General features: G+C 39.1%; 1 protein-coding gene across 2 annotated transcripts in view; it reads left to right on the forward strand.

Annotated features, from left to right (window-relative positions):
- The window catches only part of ROS1 (ROS proto-oncogene 1, receptor tyrosine kinase), a 105,420-nt gene that overhangs the window by 26,899 nt on the left and 61,639 nt on the right, over positions 1-16,882 (forward strand). For both annotated transcript variants that reach the window (XM_088024259.1, XM_088024260.1), the window contains exons 11-18: positions 123-307; positions 1,236-1,333; positions 5,677-6,173; positions 7,517-7,729; positions 8,476-8,586; positions 9,627-9,805; positions 11,855-12,046; positions 15,733-15,833. In XM_088024259.1, coding sequence (XP_087880385.1) covers positions 123-307; positions 1,236-1,333; positions 5,677-6,173; positions 7,517-7,729; positions 8,476-8,586; positions 9,627-9,805; positions 11,855-12,046; positions 15,733-15,833 — 1,576 coding nt within the window. The remainder of the gene's footprint in view (positions 1-122; positions 308-1,235; positions 1,334-5,676; positions 6,174-7,516; positions 7,730-8,475; positions 8,587-9,626; positions 9,806-11,854; positions 12,047-15,732; positions 15,834-16,882) is intronic.

Consider the following 16,882-nt stretch of genomic DNA (forward strand, 5'->3'; position numbering starts at 1 on the left):
AGACCCAGACTGACTTCTATTTTAATCTCCTTATTAAAAATTAAAGAAATAAATTTTTTGTCATGTAAGGTTCTTTTTGGTTGTGATATCATAACACACATGTATTTGCATGGTTCTTCTAGGCATATCAGTTAATGTCCACCAGCAAGTTGTTTATTTCTCGGAAGGGACTCTCATATGGATGAAAGAGGCTGTCGACATGTCTGATGTGTCTGACCTGAGAGTTTTTTACAAAGGTTCAAGATTAATTTCTTCCATCTCCGTAGACTGGCTTTATCAGAGAATGTATTTCATCATGGATGAACTGGTTAGTCTGAGGATTTAAAGTGAATAATTAGATATCAACACTCACATGCATATCTTGATATATCTATAGGTAAACCTAATTCTTTCACTCAGTAAATACTCAGTGAGTATTTACTAAGTTTTAGACACTAGGTTAGCACTGAGTCATAGATCTGGTCTTTAGGAAGGGCTGGACTTTACCTAAGACAGTCCTGACCTACTGTTAAATCATCTTTATTTGTGATTTTTCAAAGCCATGGGTTTATTATATTAATGATAATTCATTTTTCATAAGAGAGTGGTGGTGTCTGTGCTATCACTAGCTGATTAAAATCAGCTGTAAGCATTTTAAATTATATAATAACCAAGGGTAACTTTAGTAGTCTCTGAAAATACAGTATTATTGAAATCTTTGAGAAAACAGTCCTGCTGTGTTTCAACTCTCCTTCTTTCAAAAGGACAAGCTTATTACAATCACCATGGCTGGAAGCCCATAAACTTGGATACAGCTTACATTTAAAAAATAGTTGAAGGGTGGGCCAGCTCAGTCGGTAGAGCATATGACTCTTGATCTCAGGGTTTTAAGTTCGGGCCCCATGTTGGGTGTAGAAATTACTAAAAAAAAAAAAAGTAAAAAATCTTAAAAAAAAATTTGATTAGTTCCACAAGCCAGTAAAATAGGTATTTGTATTTCATTGATGTAAACAGGATGCACATTCATTAGGATATGGGATATAAAACTGACTTTTATGAGTTTTGTGGGTTTTTTTTTATACTTTGAAAAGTGGTCAGTGACTAGCACAACTCTAAGCACAGAACAGATGCTCAGGAAATACTTACTCTTAGAGAGGGGGTGGGGGTGGGGGATGCATTAAAAAATAAAAAAAGAAATACTTGTTGGTCAAACTGAATACGGACACTGATCTACAGATGCATGCTTGATTCTCTAGGTGTATGTCTGTGATTTAGGAAACTGCTCGAACATTGAGGAAATTACTCCTCCCTCAATTACCGCACCTCAGAAAATTGTGGCTGATTCGTACAATGGGTAAGTGTTAGCCTTATAACTATGAGTTCTCTTCCTTGGCAAGAATCTTTGGGAAACTTGCTTGATAGAACCAGAAGAGCCAACCTATGTATCTCATTTCAAATGTAATTAAATCTAGGCAAAGTTTACGTTCTATAGAACCACAAGGAAATTTCTTGCAAACTTGATCCATAACTTCTCAAGTTGAGTACATTTTCCTCTCCTTCACAGTAAAATTTGGGTAGGTGGGAAAGATCTCTTCTCTGGGTCTCAGGGATCTAGGTTCCAGTCCTGGAGTTGTCATTTTTTTTTTTTTTTAAAGATTTTATTTATTTATTTGTCAGAGAGAGACATAGCGAGAGAGGGAACACAAGCAGGGGGAGTGGGAGAGGGAGAGGCAGGCTTCCCCACGGAGCAGGGAGCCCGATGTGGGGCTCGATCCCAGGACCCTGGGATCATGATCTGAGCCAAAGGCAGACGCTTAACGACTGAGCCACCCAGGCGCCCCTGGAGTTGTCATTATTTTATGGCATGACTCTGGGTCTCATTGTCTCCTTAGTGCTCCCCATGGAGTCCTTCCTGCCTGTGAGACCTCCTTCCATTTTACTGTTTCTTTTGCTGAGCAATTCAGCACCAGTTCATTTCCCTGGTCCTGTTCTCAGACCTCTCAGAGGAGGCTGGTTACCAAGAATGCTGCTTTTGCCCATCTTCGGACATAGGTGTTGATGGTTAATAACAAGTGAAAATTTCCCATTTTAAATAACTATTCCCCCCCACCCCAAATAAAATGGACATATTTTAGCTCAGCTGTCCTGCTTAAATTGCAGTCTGACTTGGAGCAAATAACTTTGTGCCTGTGACTTTTCCTTTGTCCGTTTGCACGTGGAACATAATAAAGCTTGCCCACTTGCGTTATTTTGAGGGTGAAATGAAGTATTCCCTGTGAATATATTGTGTGATCTCCAAACATACATAAATGTGAAGGATGAAAACACAGAAAATTATTTTGGCGATATTATTTCTTAAATGTGACCAGAGAGTAATAACTAATAAGCAGGGCCAAGTTTATAAGATGAAGCTTTATTCTTTCCTGTTGGAATAAAATTGTTTCCCTTTTGAATGAAAAAAAATATATATATAGCCCACGACATTTTTTATTTTTCATGAATTGATCTTTTTTTAAAAGATTTTATTTATTTATTTAAGAGAGAGAGAGAGAGTGCAGAAGCTGGGGGGAGAGGCAGAGGGAGAGGGAGAAACAGGCTCCCCCTGAGCAGGGAGCCCGACACAGAGCTCGATCCCAAGACCCTGGGATCATGACCTGAGCTGAAGGCAGACGCTTAACTGACTGAACCTCCCAGGTGCCCCGATGAATTGATCTAAAAAAAAAAAGTTGCTCATTATTGATCTGAAATCAAGTTTTCTATTCACATTCATTCATAATTTACTAGGTACTTATTTTGTCTTACTTTGTCTTATTTTGTCTTGATAGTTAAGTTTGCATGAATCACTGATTCAAGAATATGTTTTACAAACACTGTGTTGTAGGGTGAGTCCTTTGGACTCCCTGGATCTTATTTTTCTCATTTGTAAAAGTGTAAGATCCTATGAGATGGAACTTTGCTGCTGGCATTTACCCAAAATGATTCATTTTATAAATAAACTTCACCCACTAAATAAATAATAGTAAATATATTTATAATATTATATGTAATAACTATAACAAGGATAATAAACTTCACCCACTCAATCAGTCACTCAGAATGCATCTCAGTGAGGTCTCTGGTGGCTCTTTTTTCCATCAGATAAAATTGATTTGTGTTCAGATTTTGAAATGTGACTAGAAATGATAATGATAATATTAATTGGTGCCTCTAAGTGTATTACTTCCAAAAATTCATTTAATTCTTGTTCAACTGTATGAAGTAGGTACTTTTATTATCTTAAGTTTTATGGATCGGAAAGTAAAGCACAGCTTAGTGATTGCCCAAGATCATGCAGCTCTTTTGCTGTGAAGCCAGTATTCGACTTCCAGGGCCTGTCTTCTAATCATCTCCTCTTACACTAATAGCGTTTCTGTAAAAATCAGCATATACCTTCTTGCCATTTGCAACCACGTGGATGGAACTGGAGGGTATTATGCTGAGCGAAATAAGTCAATCAGAGAAAGACATGTATCATATGATCTCACTGATATGAGGAATTCTTAATCTCAGGAAACAAATTGAGGGTTGCTGGAGTGGTGGGGGGTGAGAGGGATGGGGTGGCTGGGTGATAGACATTGGGGAGGGTATGTGCTATGGTGAGCGCTGTGAATTGTTTAAGACTGTTGAATCACAGATCTGTACCTCTGAAACAAATAATACATTATATGTTAAAAAAAAGAAGATGATAGTAGGAAGGGAAAAACGAAGGGGGGAAAATCGGAGGGGGAGATGATCCATGAGTGACTATGGACTCTGAGAAACAAGCTGAGGGTTCTAGAGGGGAGGGGGTGGGGGGATGGGTTAGCCTGGTGATGGGTATTAAAGAGGGCATGTACTGCATGGGGCACTGGGTGTTATATGCAAACACTGAATCATGGAACACTACACCAAAAACTAATGATGTAATGTATGGTGATTAACATAACATAATTAAAAAAAAACAGCATATACCTTTTAGCAGCACTTTGTATATAGTGTCCCTAAGGAATGTCAGATGTGTGAATCACTTATTCTACTGGCATGAGGAGTGGTTTCCTCTCTGCTGTTATTTTGCACCGTTGAATTATTCACTCACTGAGTTTGTACTTACTCTGAACCTTCCCTTCTTCCCCTATCCTGCTTCTTCTCCTACTCACCTCTGCCCTCTTTCCTCCACAGCCCAGCTCTGTGCACCTTCCCTCTCCTTTCTTTCTGCTCCAAAGTGGCAATGAGGGTTAAAAACCTGTCCTCTCTCTGCTGCAGTCCAAGGATTGTAATCTTCTTCCTCTTGTCTACTCTGAAGTCCCTCTATGTTCCATTAATAGCTTTGAACTTGGGAAATTAAAGCAGACAGTTAAGAGCCAAGTTGTTTCTGCTTTTTGCCTGCTACAACTCTCTCTTAAGAAAAAGAACATAGGTTCACATCTCAACATGGAGTTTATATTTCAGGATATTATTGTAGCACAGGGGTTGAGCATATTGATTAAGATTTGGAATAGTCGTCAAAGAGAACAAGGGTGGGACTGAATAGGACAAGGAAAATAATTTGACAGTTGTGATGATGAGAGGTTGGAATCCTGTCAATCCATGGGGTTGTGATAAGAAAGATTTGCTAAGCAGAAGTATATTTTTTTTTTTTTTTTTTTGAGAGAGGGAGAGAGGGATGGGCTGGGGCAAAGGGAGAGGGAGAGAGAGAATCTTAAGCACTCTCCGTGCCCAATGTGGAGCCCAACTCGAGACTTGATCTCTGAGATCATGACCTGAGCCAAGATTGAGAGTCAGATGCTTAACTGACTGAGCCCCCAGATGACCCAGGAGAAGTGTACTTGTGTTAGCATCTGTCTCCATGATCACAAATTCTAAATTAGCTTCATCCAAATTAACAGTTTTATGTTTTAGTTAAAATTCTATTTGTAGATTTGGTTTATCAATGAAATATTTTGGTGGTGTTTTCTGTTTCATTATTAAAAATCCATGTGTACTGTTACCATGAGATTTGGCTCCAAGTTAGGTGGTTTATTATACAAAATTCTTTCACTGGTTTCTTCTAACTGCTGGGTGGTCCATCCCAGCTGTTTTGCTGTGTTGTGGGATATTTCTTCATGATTTGTAAAATGGTAGCTCTATTGTCCCACTTAATTGTAAATATTAAAAAAAAAACCTAGTCCACTACAAAGTGCAAGGTAGTTTTGCTAGATATTTATAGTGAAATAATAAGTGGTTTCGAAAAATGGGTTAAACGTTTTTGCTTTCTTCTATTTTATCCTTCACAATGCATGGGAAAATGTATAGAAAGAATTAGATTTAAGAATATGTGCATTTTGGAGAAAAGTGTTTTCAATAAATAACATGTTTAGCCATGTCATTTTTATATACTATGCTTTCCTTTAAAAGTAGGCTTTGTTAGAAAATCTTAAAGACCTTTTCTGCTCTTAAATTCTGATTCCTTATAGTCACATATATAATTGGAAGACAAAGCATTGTAAGCGAGGCTGAAATTTTCCAATGTTCCAGCTTCTAACTTAAATGAATAGTACATAGCTTTAGTGAGTACCTTTACCCTTGTGTACCTTGGGACACCCAGTGCTTAGCGACTGGTGAGAAATATGGTTCTTATTGCATCACAGGACAAAGCAGGTTGCACTGGATCACACCAGGCTTCTTTTGATCCCATGTCAGGTATGTCTTTTATCTCCTGAAAGACGGCATTTATAGAGTAGATCTCCCCGTGCCATCCGGTCGGGACTCAGAAGCCCTACATATTGTGGAGAGTTGCACGTTAAAGGACTTTGCAGTGAAGCCACAGTCCAAACGAATCATTTACTTCAATGACACCGCTCATGTCTTCATGTCAACATTTCTGGACGGCTCTGCTTCCCATCTTGTCCTAGCTCATGTCTCCTTTGCTGATGTGAAGAGCTTTGCTTGTGAAAACAACGACTTCCTTGTCACAGATGGCAAGGCCGTTTTCCAGCAGGACTCTCTGTCTTTTAATGAGTTCATCGTGGGATGTGACCTGAGTCACATAGAAGAGTTTGGATTTGGTAACCTGGTCATCTTCGGCTCCTACGCTCAGCCGTACCCCCTGCCGGGCCGCCCACAGCAGCTCTCCGTGCTCTTTGGCTCCCACCAGGCCCTGGTTCAGTGGAAGCCCCCTGCCTTCGCCATCGGAGCCAGTAAGTGCCCCCTCCCCAGTGTTGCTGGAAGGAGGAAAGTTTGAATTGCTTGGCATCGCGACTCAATTTTGAGAACCTGTATGTGATTATTCAGTCATCAACCAGAAGTGTTATTTAGCTCCAGAAAAAGTGCTTAGACATTTGTTCTGCATTTATTAGTTTTGCACTAGGAGCATCTCTATATTTCTTGTGTATATCCCAACACAATAGTTGGAACATTTACTGAATGTCTACTGGGAGCCAGGCACTGACATTCTGGTCTGGGTGAATATGGTAGCCAGAGGGATAGAGCAGGTGGGTTGAGATTTGTATCCATCCAGACCTTGCATGAATGGAGCAACTTCCTAAAACTCTCTGAACTTGAACTTCTGTCTCCGGACAGGCAGTGTGTGTGGAGGATAAGCAGGTGGACTTTGGAGCCAGCCTGCATGGGTTCAAAGGCTGGTCTTGTCATTTATTAGTAGAATGATCCTGGGCTTATTACTTAACTGCTCCGTGCATTGGTTTTCACTCCTAGAAAATGGGAGCGTTAATTATATCTTTCATTCGGATTGTCACACAGAATGAATTAAGATGCATCAGTAGAACACTTAGGGCAGTATCTAGCATAGAGGTCGGCAAACGTTTTGTATAAAGGAAGGGCTAGATAGTACATATGCTCAGCTCTGTGGGCCATATGGTCTGTTACAACTACTCAAGTCTGTCGTTGCAGTGTGTAAATATCCCTAGATTATATGTAGATGAGGAACTGTGCCGTTCCAGTACAATTTTATATACAAAAACAGGCAGTGGGCCAGTTTTGGCCTGTGGGCTGTAGTTTGCCAACTCCTGGTCCTAGCGTATTTAGCAAACATGGGCTATTTTTTAACTTGAAGACAAAGCTAATTATGCCTATTTGCTGTATATTTCCACTGCTCTAGAGGCAGTTTTTGTTGTTGTTGTTTGGTTTTGTATAGTTTGGGCTTCTAGAAGGAAGATACTGTACAAACACTGAGAGTTATATTAGAGATTCATCATTAAACATTTGTTTATTCGGAGGCTGGTTACACCTGGGTGTTATTTGACACGGCTCTGATAATTTTATACAACCACACATGTTGCTTTGACTCTGATTTGTTGGAAATGATGTCTCCTTTGATGGAGCACAAACTATGGCATGGCTGGAATGGACAGAGTCCTAGTCGTGTCGTCAGACCAACCCTGATGACTAGCAGGGTAGCATGTTTTACTGCCCAATTACCCTTCTACTCAAGATGAAGCTGTAGATGAATTCACTGACAACCTTTTGTTTGCCCTTGCCTGTCTCATCCTGGTGAGTAATACGGTTTAACTCTTCTGATTAGGCCCTTCTGCCTGGCAGAACTGGATTTATGAGGTAAAAGTATCAACCCAAGATTTTCCTGAAATCACTCACGTTTTCTCGAACATCAGTGGGACCGTGCTTCATGTGTCTGAGCTGCAGAGTGCTACAAGATACAAGATTTCTGTGAGAGCCAGTTCTCCCAAGGGGCCAGGCCCTTGGTCAGAGCCTTCGGTGGGTACTACCCTGGTGCCAGGTGAGAACATGTTCTTGATTTAGGGAGTAATTCTGACAACATAGGTTTATTCCCTGTGTCCTTAAGAGTTCCTCAACTCCAATGTGGTAAAGAAACTGGAATGAGGATGCATGGATTTCTTGGAGTATATGTTTATTATCTGGATGAAGAAAGCAAATAAAGCATTGTGTGATATTTAATTTACGTTTCTAAATTGTTATCTTAACCTTTTGAAGATATTTTTGAGGAAACAATATAATTTTCCTCTTCTTTATGGCTTTCTTCTTTCTCATGGTTTATGAAGCAATAATACCCCTTGAACTCTGAAGGTCATGGTGAGAGAAGTTGAGGGGCTGTGAGTTATGCTGAACTCCACCCTCTTGGCTGAAAGAACATGGAAAGAGAATTATACCATTTATGCTGCTGTTGTTATCATGATGACTTCCGGGTGCTCTGCATGAAATCATGGCAACCGATAGCCAAAGGGGGAGGGGAGATCATGCCAGGACCATGACATTGCTATAGAGGTAGCATCACCACACATTTCTCTTCACATTCAATTTCAATTATTTGTGTAATAATCAGGAAATATGTTTAACATGATAGAGAATTCTGTTAAGCAGATGTAATCACTCATATCCTTCCATGGTATTTTTTAAATTATCGATAGTCTTTTACTTTATAAAGGAAATCTTAGGGTATAAGATGTGTACCTTAAAACATGTGTTTTCTGTGATATTTCTTTTAATTTCTTTTTCACCAAACAGCTTCAGAACCACCATTTATCATGGCTGTGAAAGAAGATGGTCTTTGGAGTAAGCCACTGAATAGCTTTGGCCCAGGAAAATTCTTATCCTCTGATATAGGAAATGTGTCAGGTAAACACCCAATCCTTGTTCACTTGGATGTCAGGTTTCTACATATAAGAATTCCTAAGCTCTTCAATACATCCAAAGAATTGAATGTTTTGGTATTAGGGCAATAATGAAAGGAAAAAAACATGGACTGAACTACACTGCCAGTGATGCCGTTAAGAAAATATCAGTTCTCCAGTATGGATGCTATTTATCATTTCACAAAATGTGAGGCTATTTATTGATTTATGCCCATTTCAGTAAGGCTTTGATATAGTTCTGTATTTGAACCTCTCAATGTTAGCTCGAGATAACAGCCTATCTGGTTCCACTAACATAGCTACACTTAAGTAACTTACTATGTTTGCTATAAGACTGAAGCAAGGAATGGTTGCACAAAGTTCTAAGTAAAGTGGAAGAAATAATTTCTTGACAAAGAGGATTATTAAGTAATAAGTGGGTAATTTTGCCTAGAAGACCTTAGGATGAAGGAAAGTTTTCATTGTGAGATGGTGCATCAGTGAGCTTTTCTGCAGATGACATCTTCTATAATTATGTGAATTATTTGTTAGATTTGCTGGGCCACTGAAAGTACAGCAGCATTTCTGACCAACGTAGGACTCGGACTTAGGAGGTAGTGTGGTCATAGTAGAAAGAATTATGCTTTGGAGTTGTCTTGAATCTGGGCTCCTACTGTTTTCATCTGCGAGGCCTTGGGCAGAATAGATAATCTCACTGAGTCTCAGGTTCACCAAGTCAAAAATGGGGATAATTCCTTTTTTCAACCTTTGTTATCAGATTTAAGTGTTATCTGTTAAGTGCCTGGGAAAATGTTTGGCAAAGAGGAGGGTCTCAGTGAATATTAATCCCTCTCCCTAGTCCCAGGGGTTGAGATGTTGAGAGAACATTATTGAAACATTCTTGACAGATCCCTGAAGTTCTAATGAATGTCATGTTAGTATGCACTCTAAAATTATATGGAGGTGCATGTGTGATTTGTTGACTCACCACGTTTATGCTGGCATGCATGAGAAATAACTGCTACCAATTCACTTTGTTTTGAGACATGGATTGGTATAACAACAGCCTCTACTACAGCGACATGAAAGGTGATGTTTACGTGTGGCTGCTGAATGGGACGGATATCTCAGAAAATTATCACATATCCAACATTGCAGGAGCAGGGACTTTAGCTTTTGATTGGCTGGGTCAATTTCTCTACTGGGCTGGAAAGACATATGTGGTAAGTTAAAGCTCAGCATTCTGGATGCTCTAGCACAATACCCACCCTCCAGTGACTTACATGTCATTTTCATGATTTTTTTTCATATTTGTATACCACCTATGCTGTTATTTAATATTTGTCCTCAAACCTACTTACTTTTTATTTAAAAGGGATTTATATGTGAAGGAAGCTTTATGTTGCTGTTTTGGTATACTAGTTCTAGATTTTCAATATCTTCAATATATGAAAATGTTCACCTGAGGGTCAATGTCCTGGAGGAAGATGACACACTCCAAAGGCATGATTAAAGGAAACCCAATGAAGGGACTATTTTCAAAGGTGTGGAGAGGGCTAAGGAAAATGAGCAAAGGATGGTGAAGCATGCCCCGGGCTAGTAAGTGTGGGAGTATATAACCACCTTCAGGCATATGAGGGCAAGGGGCTGTAGGGGAAGAATCTGGTGAGGGCTATACCTGTAGAAGCTGCTGACATGAAACCCAGCCACTGTCAGAAAGTACGGTCTGCCAAGGAGTGACCTGGGGGTATAAGGACCCCAATCCTTCTTTCTTTCTGCCCTCCGATCTTCTGCCAGTGCTTCCATTGGCTGAATGTCACTGGATGCCGGAGAATGAGTCCGACTGATGCAGTCTAGAGCACCAGGCTCCGGGCACACAGAGTCAGGTGGAGTGAGTGGAAAGTGTGGCTGGATGCAAAATGAAGACATCCTGCACATCTGTGTAGTGGTACACTTCTAAGAGAAGGATGGTTAATGATGAGAATACTGGTCTAACAGATCCAGAAATATGGTACCGGAATCATTTTCTAATCAGAAGGGCACTAATTGTCCATTCATTTATTCATTCAACAATCATTTATCTATTACCAATGTGTTGAGAGCCATGAGGACAGGCATAGTAGGGAATATAAAGTAAATAGTAGACATGTATCTGTTTTAAAAATTCAACTTTATGAGATACAATTCACATACAACAAAATTCACCCTTTTATTGTATAAAGTACACTGTTTTTTAGTATGTTCAGTGTTGTGTAAATCACTGCTACTCGTCCTTGTTCTTTTGATGAGATAAAATACCTATATATGATAATAGAAGAAGCATACAAAGCAATGTGTTTAGAGACAAAGCAATGTGGTATAGCTTGAATTCATAAGTGCCAATGTTATCCAGGTGGAATGCAGTTGAGTGGGGTAAATCTGAGAATACTCCCTGAAGTGGATTAGTTTAAAAATAGTTTTGAAGGGGGCGCCTGGGTGGCTCAGTTGGTTAAGCGACTGCCTTCGGCTCAGGTCATGATCCTGGAGTCCCGGGATCGAGTCCCACATCGGGCTCCCTGCTCAGCGGGGAGTCTGCTTCTCCCTCTGACCCTCTTCCCTCTCGTGCTCTCTATCTCTCATTCTCTCTCTCTCAAATAAATAAAATCTTAAAAAAAAAATAGTTTTGAAGGAGGAAGTGGAAAAGCGGATGTAAAAAAAACTGCTTTCAAGTATTTGCTCTATCTCTAACAAAACTGCTTAACTTCAGGAAAAATTACTTAGCTTCTTTGAACCCAGTTAACCTGTGATAGAAATCCTTTATAATGTTAGGGTTACAAAAGCTAATATTTTAAAGATAAAAATATACACTGCCTGATACATAATAGGTACGCGGTAATGGCAGTAATTAATATCAGAGAAATATACTGATAGAGATGAGCAAGGAGAGAGGTCATCATTTATCAGGATGTATACATTTCCTCAAGAGTCCAATGCAATGCATTCTTACCTGGCAGTGTTTCAATTGTCTGGTTGTATGATTAGGCAAAGTAAGTATTTTAACTCAAAATCAATTCGCCTCCCTTTTTTCTAGAGTCATGAAAAGAGATGAGCTCCACGAGGGTGTTCCCCATGACTATTATGCTCCCAAGGGTATGCACACTACCCAGCAGATAGTGCTAATAAATATTCATGCTTGGATGAATGCAGCAATTTACTAATGATTGCAAAAAACTACTCAGAAATAACCATGGCATGTGAAAATTATTAACCGACCGTATAATTATGTTTTATAGATACAAAGGCAGTCTCTGTTGACAGGGCACACAGACATTGTGACTCATGTGAAGTTGTTGGTGAATGACATGGTGGTGGATTCAATTGGAGGTTATCTCTATTGGACCACACTATACTCAGTGGAAAGCACCAGGCTAAATGGAGAAAGTTCCCTGGTACTACAGGCACAGCCTTGGATTTCTGGGAAAAAGGTGATGAATTAAAAATAAGATCTGATCATTTACTAATATTAAGTCGTGCTACTGTATAGTTATGACAATACTGTTTCTGGTAGAATCTGAAAGGAAATACTGTCAGGATGTCGGTATAACCGAAATTTCTCTAAGTCTCATTTAATTGTCATAATGGATTAAATAAATTAAAATACAATATGGAGAATTTTGTAATTTGCTTTATCTTGAATGGACCCGCACTTAAAAGCATTTTAATTTCTGACTGTTTTTAGAGTCCTTAGGAATTGTATTGAATATTTTAGAGCTTCTTGTTGGGTAATAATTAGATGTTTTATTATTTTCCATCAATTTTGGGTACAGATTGCTTAGATGGTTTATTATATTCGATCAATTTTGGGTACTGACTGCTCTAAAAACTGTGTGACTCCTAGGCAAAGTATTTGACTTCTCTTTGTTTCCTTATCTGAAAAATGGGAATATTAGCAATTGTCCTACCTCTTAGGGTTGTTGCAAAGATTAAATGAGATAATTAATGGGAGGTACTGAGAATAGTTCCAGGCACATGGTAACCACTCAATAGTTAAGTTCTTATCACCGTATCTAAATCTGAAAAACACACCTAATATAGGAATATATCTAAACACACGTTACTTTCATTTTCTTGATCCTCAAATTCTAGAAGCAATACATATTTTTCTTGATCCTCAACTTCTAGAAACAATACCTATATTCTTGAGACCCTGTAGTTATTCATCGAAATATCTGAATTTTGTGTTTCCTGATCATAACGGTAATATATGTTTGCTGTAGGAATTTAGAAATCACAGAAAATCATGAAAAAGAAATAAAGCATTCATACTATTTCAACCTAAGATATGCCTTACAATTTTTCTTATTTTTTTAATCATTTTTTTTGTCTGCCAATAGAGGTAAAATACACATACTATAGATATGCCAGATCATTTGTAAACAAATTGTGAGTCACATGATCTCCAATTTCAGGATACGTGGGCTGTAATTCCTAGGGTATTTCAAAGACCTTATTTGCATATACAGATTATAGCACAGATATTTAAAAGAAATAAAGACTTATACACATATCCTGAGATTAATCATTCCTGTCAAATCATGAAAACATTCCTTAATTCTATTTTGGAGCCACTTGAGTCTGAATACAGGAGAGTATATTTTTTATGTCTCAATAGTAAGTGTTAGGGCAGAGCACTTTTATTTTTGTAAAAGCATATTAAAGTTAATATTATCTCAGGAGTAACTTTCTATCTATTTCTGGGGCTTTGTCAGTAATCTCCCTCACTGCTCCAATCTGGTCATTTGAGACATCATCACTCAGGAAAGTTCTGTAGTGGCGCTGGGGACTTTCCTGAAAATGAGTGAAAAATTGGATTACTCATCATGTTTGGGGAAACAAACCATTCCTTAAATCCCCACTCCAAATCCTCTCATGGGCTGGTGAGTGTTGCTGCTTGTACAAATCTGCGTTCTGGGTCCATGGTTTGATGTCTTACCCATCTGCTTCCATTAAAGCTAGTGGGTGTTTTGAAGGTAACGCATTTTGCACAGCGCAAAACTCTCCATTTCACTGTCATTCCTTCATATGTTACTCATGGATTTATCATGGAGTCATGAGATACTTTGCATTCAACAGGTATAATAAAGTAGTCAGCCAAATCCTTAGAGAAAGACCTGATTTTTATGTGATTCAAGGGGGGAATGCTGTGAGATATTCCTCTAAAGTGAACAGATAGCATTCGCCACATCTGATGGATTGGGTGGGCGCCTAGTACATAGTACATTTTGCCACAGGATTAAACCTCAAGCTTTTAGTTTCGATCAAAGGGATTATTTCCAAGGCATGGGCGTTATTAGACATAACAATGGTTACCAAAGACTAACGGAACATCCTCTGGTTCTGTTTAAATAGGGGCCCAAATGACTGATGCAAAAGAATGCGGTAACCAACACCTGAATTTTACTTACAGCTCAAATAGTTTGTTGTATTCCAGAACAAGGAGTTGTAAAATATTCTTCTCTAAGAGATAAAAGAGCCTTCATAATTTGGAAAACTCGAGTGCATCTCATTATAAATAACCAAACAAGATTAACCCGATTTCACTTTAACTGAAACAATAGTCAATACGTTTCTTTTAGCCTGAGGCAAGGCCGTGATACCACTCCCCAAGGGCTGGGGATTGCTAGAACAGTGTTTATTTATTTATTTATTTTTATTTTGTGGGAAAGGAGTAGGTTGAGTTTCCTTGAAGACAGAAGGCTGTGATGTATATGACAGCTGGAGCTTTTGCAGTGAATGTGCCTTTGTAGCAGGCCTTGGGGCACCTGTCAGCAAGAATTTTTAGTTCTTGGATAGCTTGCTGTATTCTTTTTGTACACTTTTCACTGGCTCATTATTTTTGTATGCTGCAGTGTCTCGTTAAAGATGTAGTCGTCAACTTTTTTTAATGTTTTTTTTAAGATTTTATTTATTTATTTGAGAGAGAGAGAATGAGAGCCAGAGAACATGAGAGGGAAGAGGGTCAGAAGGAGAAGCAGACTCCCCGCTGAGCAAGGAGCCCGACCCGGGACTCGATCCCTGGACTCGATCCCTGGACTCCAGGATCATGATCTGAGCCGAAGGCAGTCGCCTAACCAACTGAGCCACCCAGGCGCCCTGTAGTTGTCAACTTTAATCCTTGATCCCTCTTAGCCTCTAGGTCTGCTCTAGAAACAGTCCATCACTGAGGTCAGGCACCTGGCAATCTCAGCTTATTTGAAAATTACCTCTAACGCCAAAGAAAGCAAAAGTGTTCCTTTGGATTGTAACTTCTACCCATTTAGTCTATGTCATAGGAGAAGCAGACTTTTCTCAGGCCTCACCTAGACAGCCAGACATAAAGTTAAGACAGGCACTGTAACAAGAAGACGAGGGAAGATTAGTAAGGAGTGGTTTTCAGGTGTTAGTTGGAAATAGAACTTCATATGTACATGACTCTATTTAACTATAACACATAAAAACCCGGTGTGTATTATATTTTTTTAAATGTGTCAGGACATTTTGGTTGTAATTAACAGAAAATATAATTTAAAATGGCTTAAGACATTGGTTCTCAAGCTTGATGACATATTAGAATTATCCGGAGAATTTGAAAACACACTGGAAACTGGGTTCCATCTCCAGAGATTATAATTTAATAGGAGGCACTCTGGGCATTGAGGGGGTTTAAAGAACTCAACAGGTGATTCTAATGTGCATCCATGTTTGAGAACAACAGATTTAAACAACAATGAAATTCATTGGCTGAGGCGGCCAGAGTCCAAAGTTATGGCTAGCTTTAGGCAAGGCTTGACACAGTGGCTCAAAGTTCCTGATTCAGTAGGACCTGAAATGTGGCTGAGAATTTGTGTTAAGTTTCCAGGTGATGCTGATGCTGCAGGTCCAAGAATCATACTCTGAGAACCACCAGAGTCCCTGCTTCTTGAGGATTTTTAGGAAACCAGTGTCTATAACCAAATTGCATAGCAACAGGCACACTCATGTAATTTTGATATTCAGTGAAAGGTAAAAATCACTGAGTTTATTATTCCAAAGAGGATATTAAAGAGAACTCTATAGCCTAAGTGTGACTTATTCACAAAGGGATCCTCCAAACATGTATTTGATTCCTTTTCTTACCTTATTTTCTATTTAGGTAATTGCTTTAACTTTAGACCTTAGCGATGGGCTCCTGTATTGGTTGGTTCAAGACAGTCAGTGTATTCACCTGTACGCAGCTGTTCTTCGGGGGCAGAGGTGAGTAATCGCCCTTGAAAACAATTGGTTAAGAATGAGAATGACTTACCCCCTCAGTTATGTGATAATGCATGGAAATTCATTTATTCTTCCAATAAACATTTACTAATTACCCACTGTTTCTACAGACATGGTGCTTGTGGAGTAAGATAGGTTTGTAAACAACTACTTACAGTGGAATATGGTGAATCCTGTGATGGGGTAGAAAAAGTACGGTGAAGACACTGAGAAGAATGCTTCTCGAGAGCTCAGGAAATGGATAGATGTGTTTTTTCCTCTTCTTAACAAAGTAGAGTGTACATGATGGAGTTAGGCAGAAATCATCCTGTCTGGCACACATGAAAACTGGAGTGGAAAGAAGCACATGAATTATTCTCTCAATCTGTGTCCTCAAACTAAGCCCCCAGTTCTCTCGGCGTCACCACGTCTTCCGTAATAGTGCTGTTGAGGTTGTTTGTTTTTTTTTTTCCTATACTTTCTTTTTTTCTTTTTTTTTTTTTTTACACATTTTTGCTTTTTAAAATTAAGTGTAGGGCTGCCTGGGTGGCTCAGTTGTTAAGCGTTTGCCTTCGGTTCAGGTCATGATCCCAGGGTCCTGGGATCCAGCCCCACATCAGGCTCCTTGCTCAGTGGGGAGTCTGCTTCTCTCTTTGCCTGCCTCTCTCTCTCTCTCTCTCTAACAAATAAATAAATAAAATCTTTAAAAAAGATAAAATAAAATTAAGTGTAATATACATAATACGAGATGCTCAGATTCTTCAGTATTCCAGTGTATCAGTTTCGACAAATACATCTTAAGACACAGACTCTGTTCCTTTGGTTAACTGGTATTCTGTCTCCGTGGCTCAGTTTAAACACTGTTCTTTAGGAAGCACTTTTTTCTGACCAGACTCCAGTAGGTCTCCTTTTAAGGAATCCACTCTACCTTTCTTCTTACCGTGATGTTCAGCAGTGTCTACCAGACTGCCTTTTCTCCTAGCCTGTGTATTCTATGAGGGCAGGGATTGTATTTGTCTTATTTACCACTGCATTCCTGGTGGCTAACACAG

This window comes from Eumetopias jubatus, unplaced genomic scaffold, assembly GCF_037043125.1.
Source record: "Eumetopias jubatus isolate StellerSeaLion01/CBP00866 unplaced genomic scaffold, mEumJub1_p1.0 scaffold_6, whole genome shotgun sequence".
In the NCBI taxonomy this organism is placed as follows: domain Eukaryota; kingdom Metazoa; phylum Chordata; class Mammalia; order Carnivora; family Otariidae; genus Eumetopias; species Eumetopias jubatus.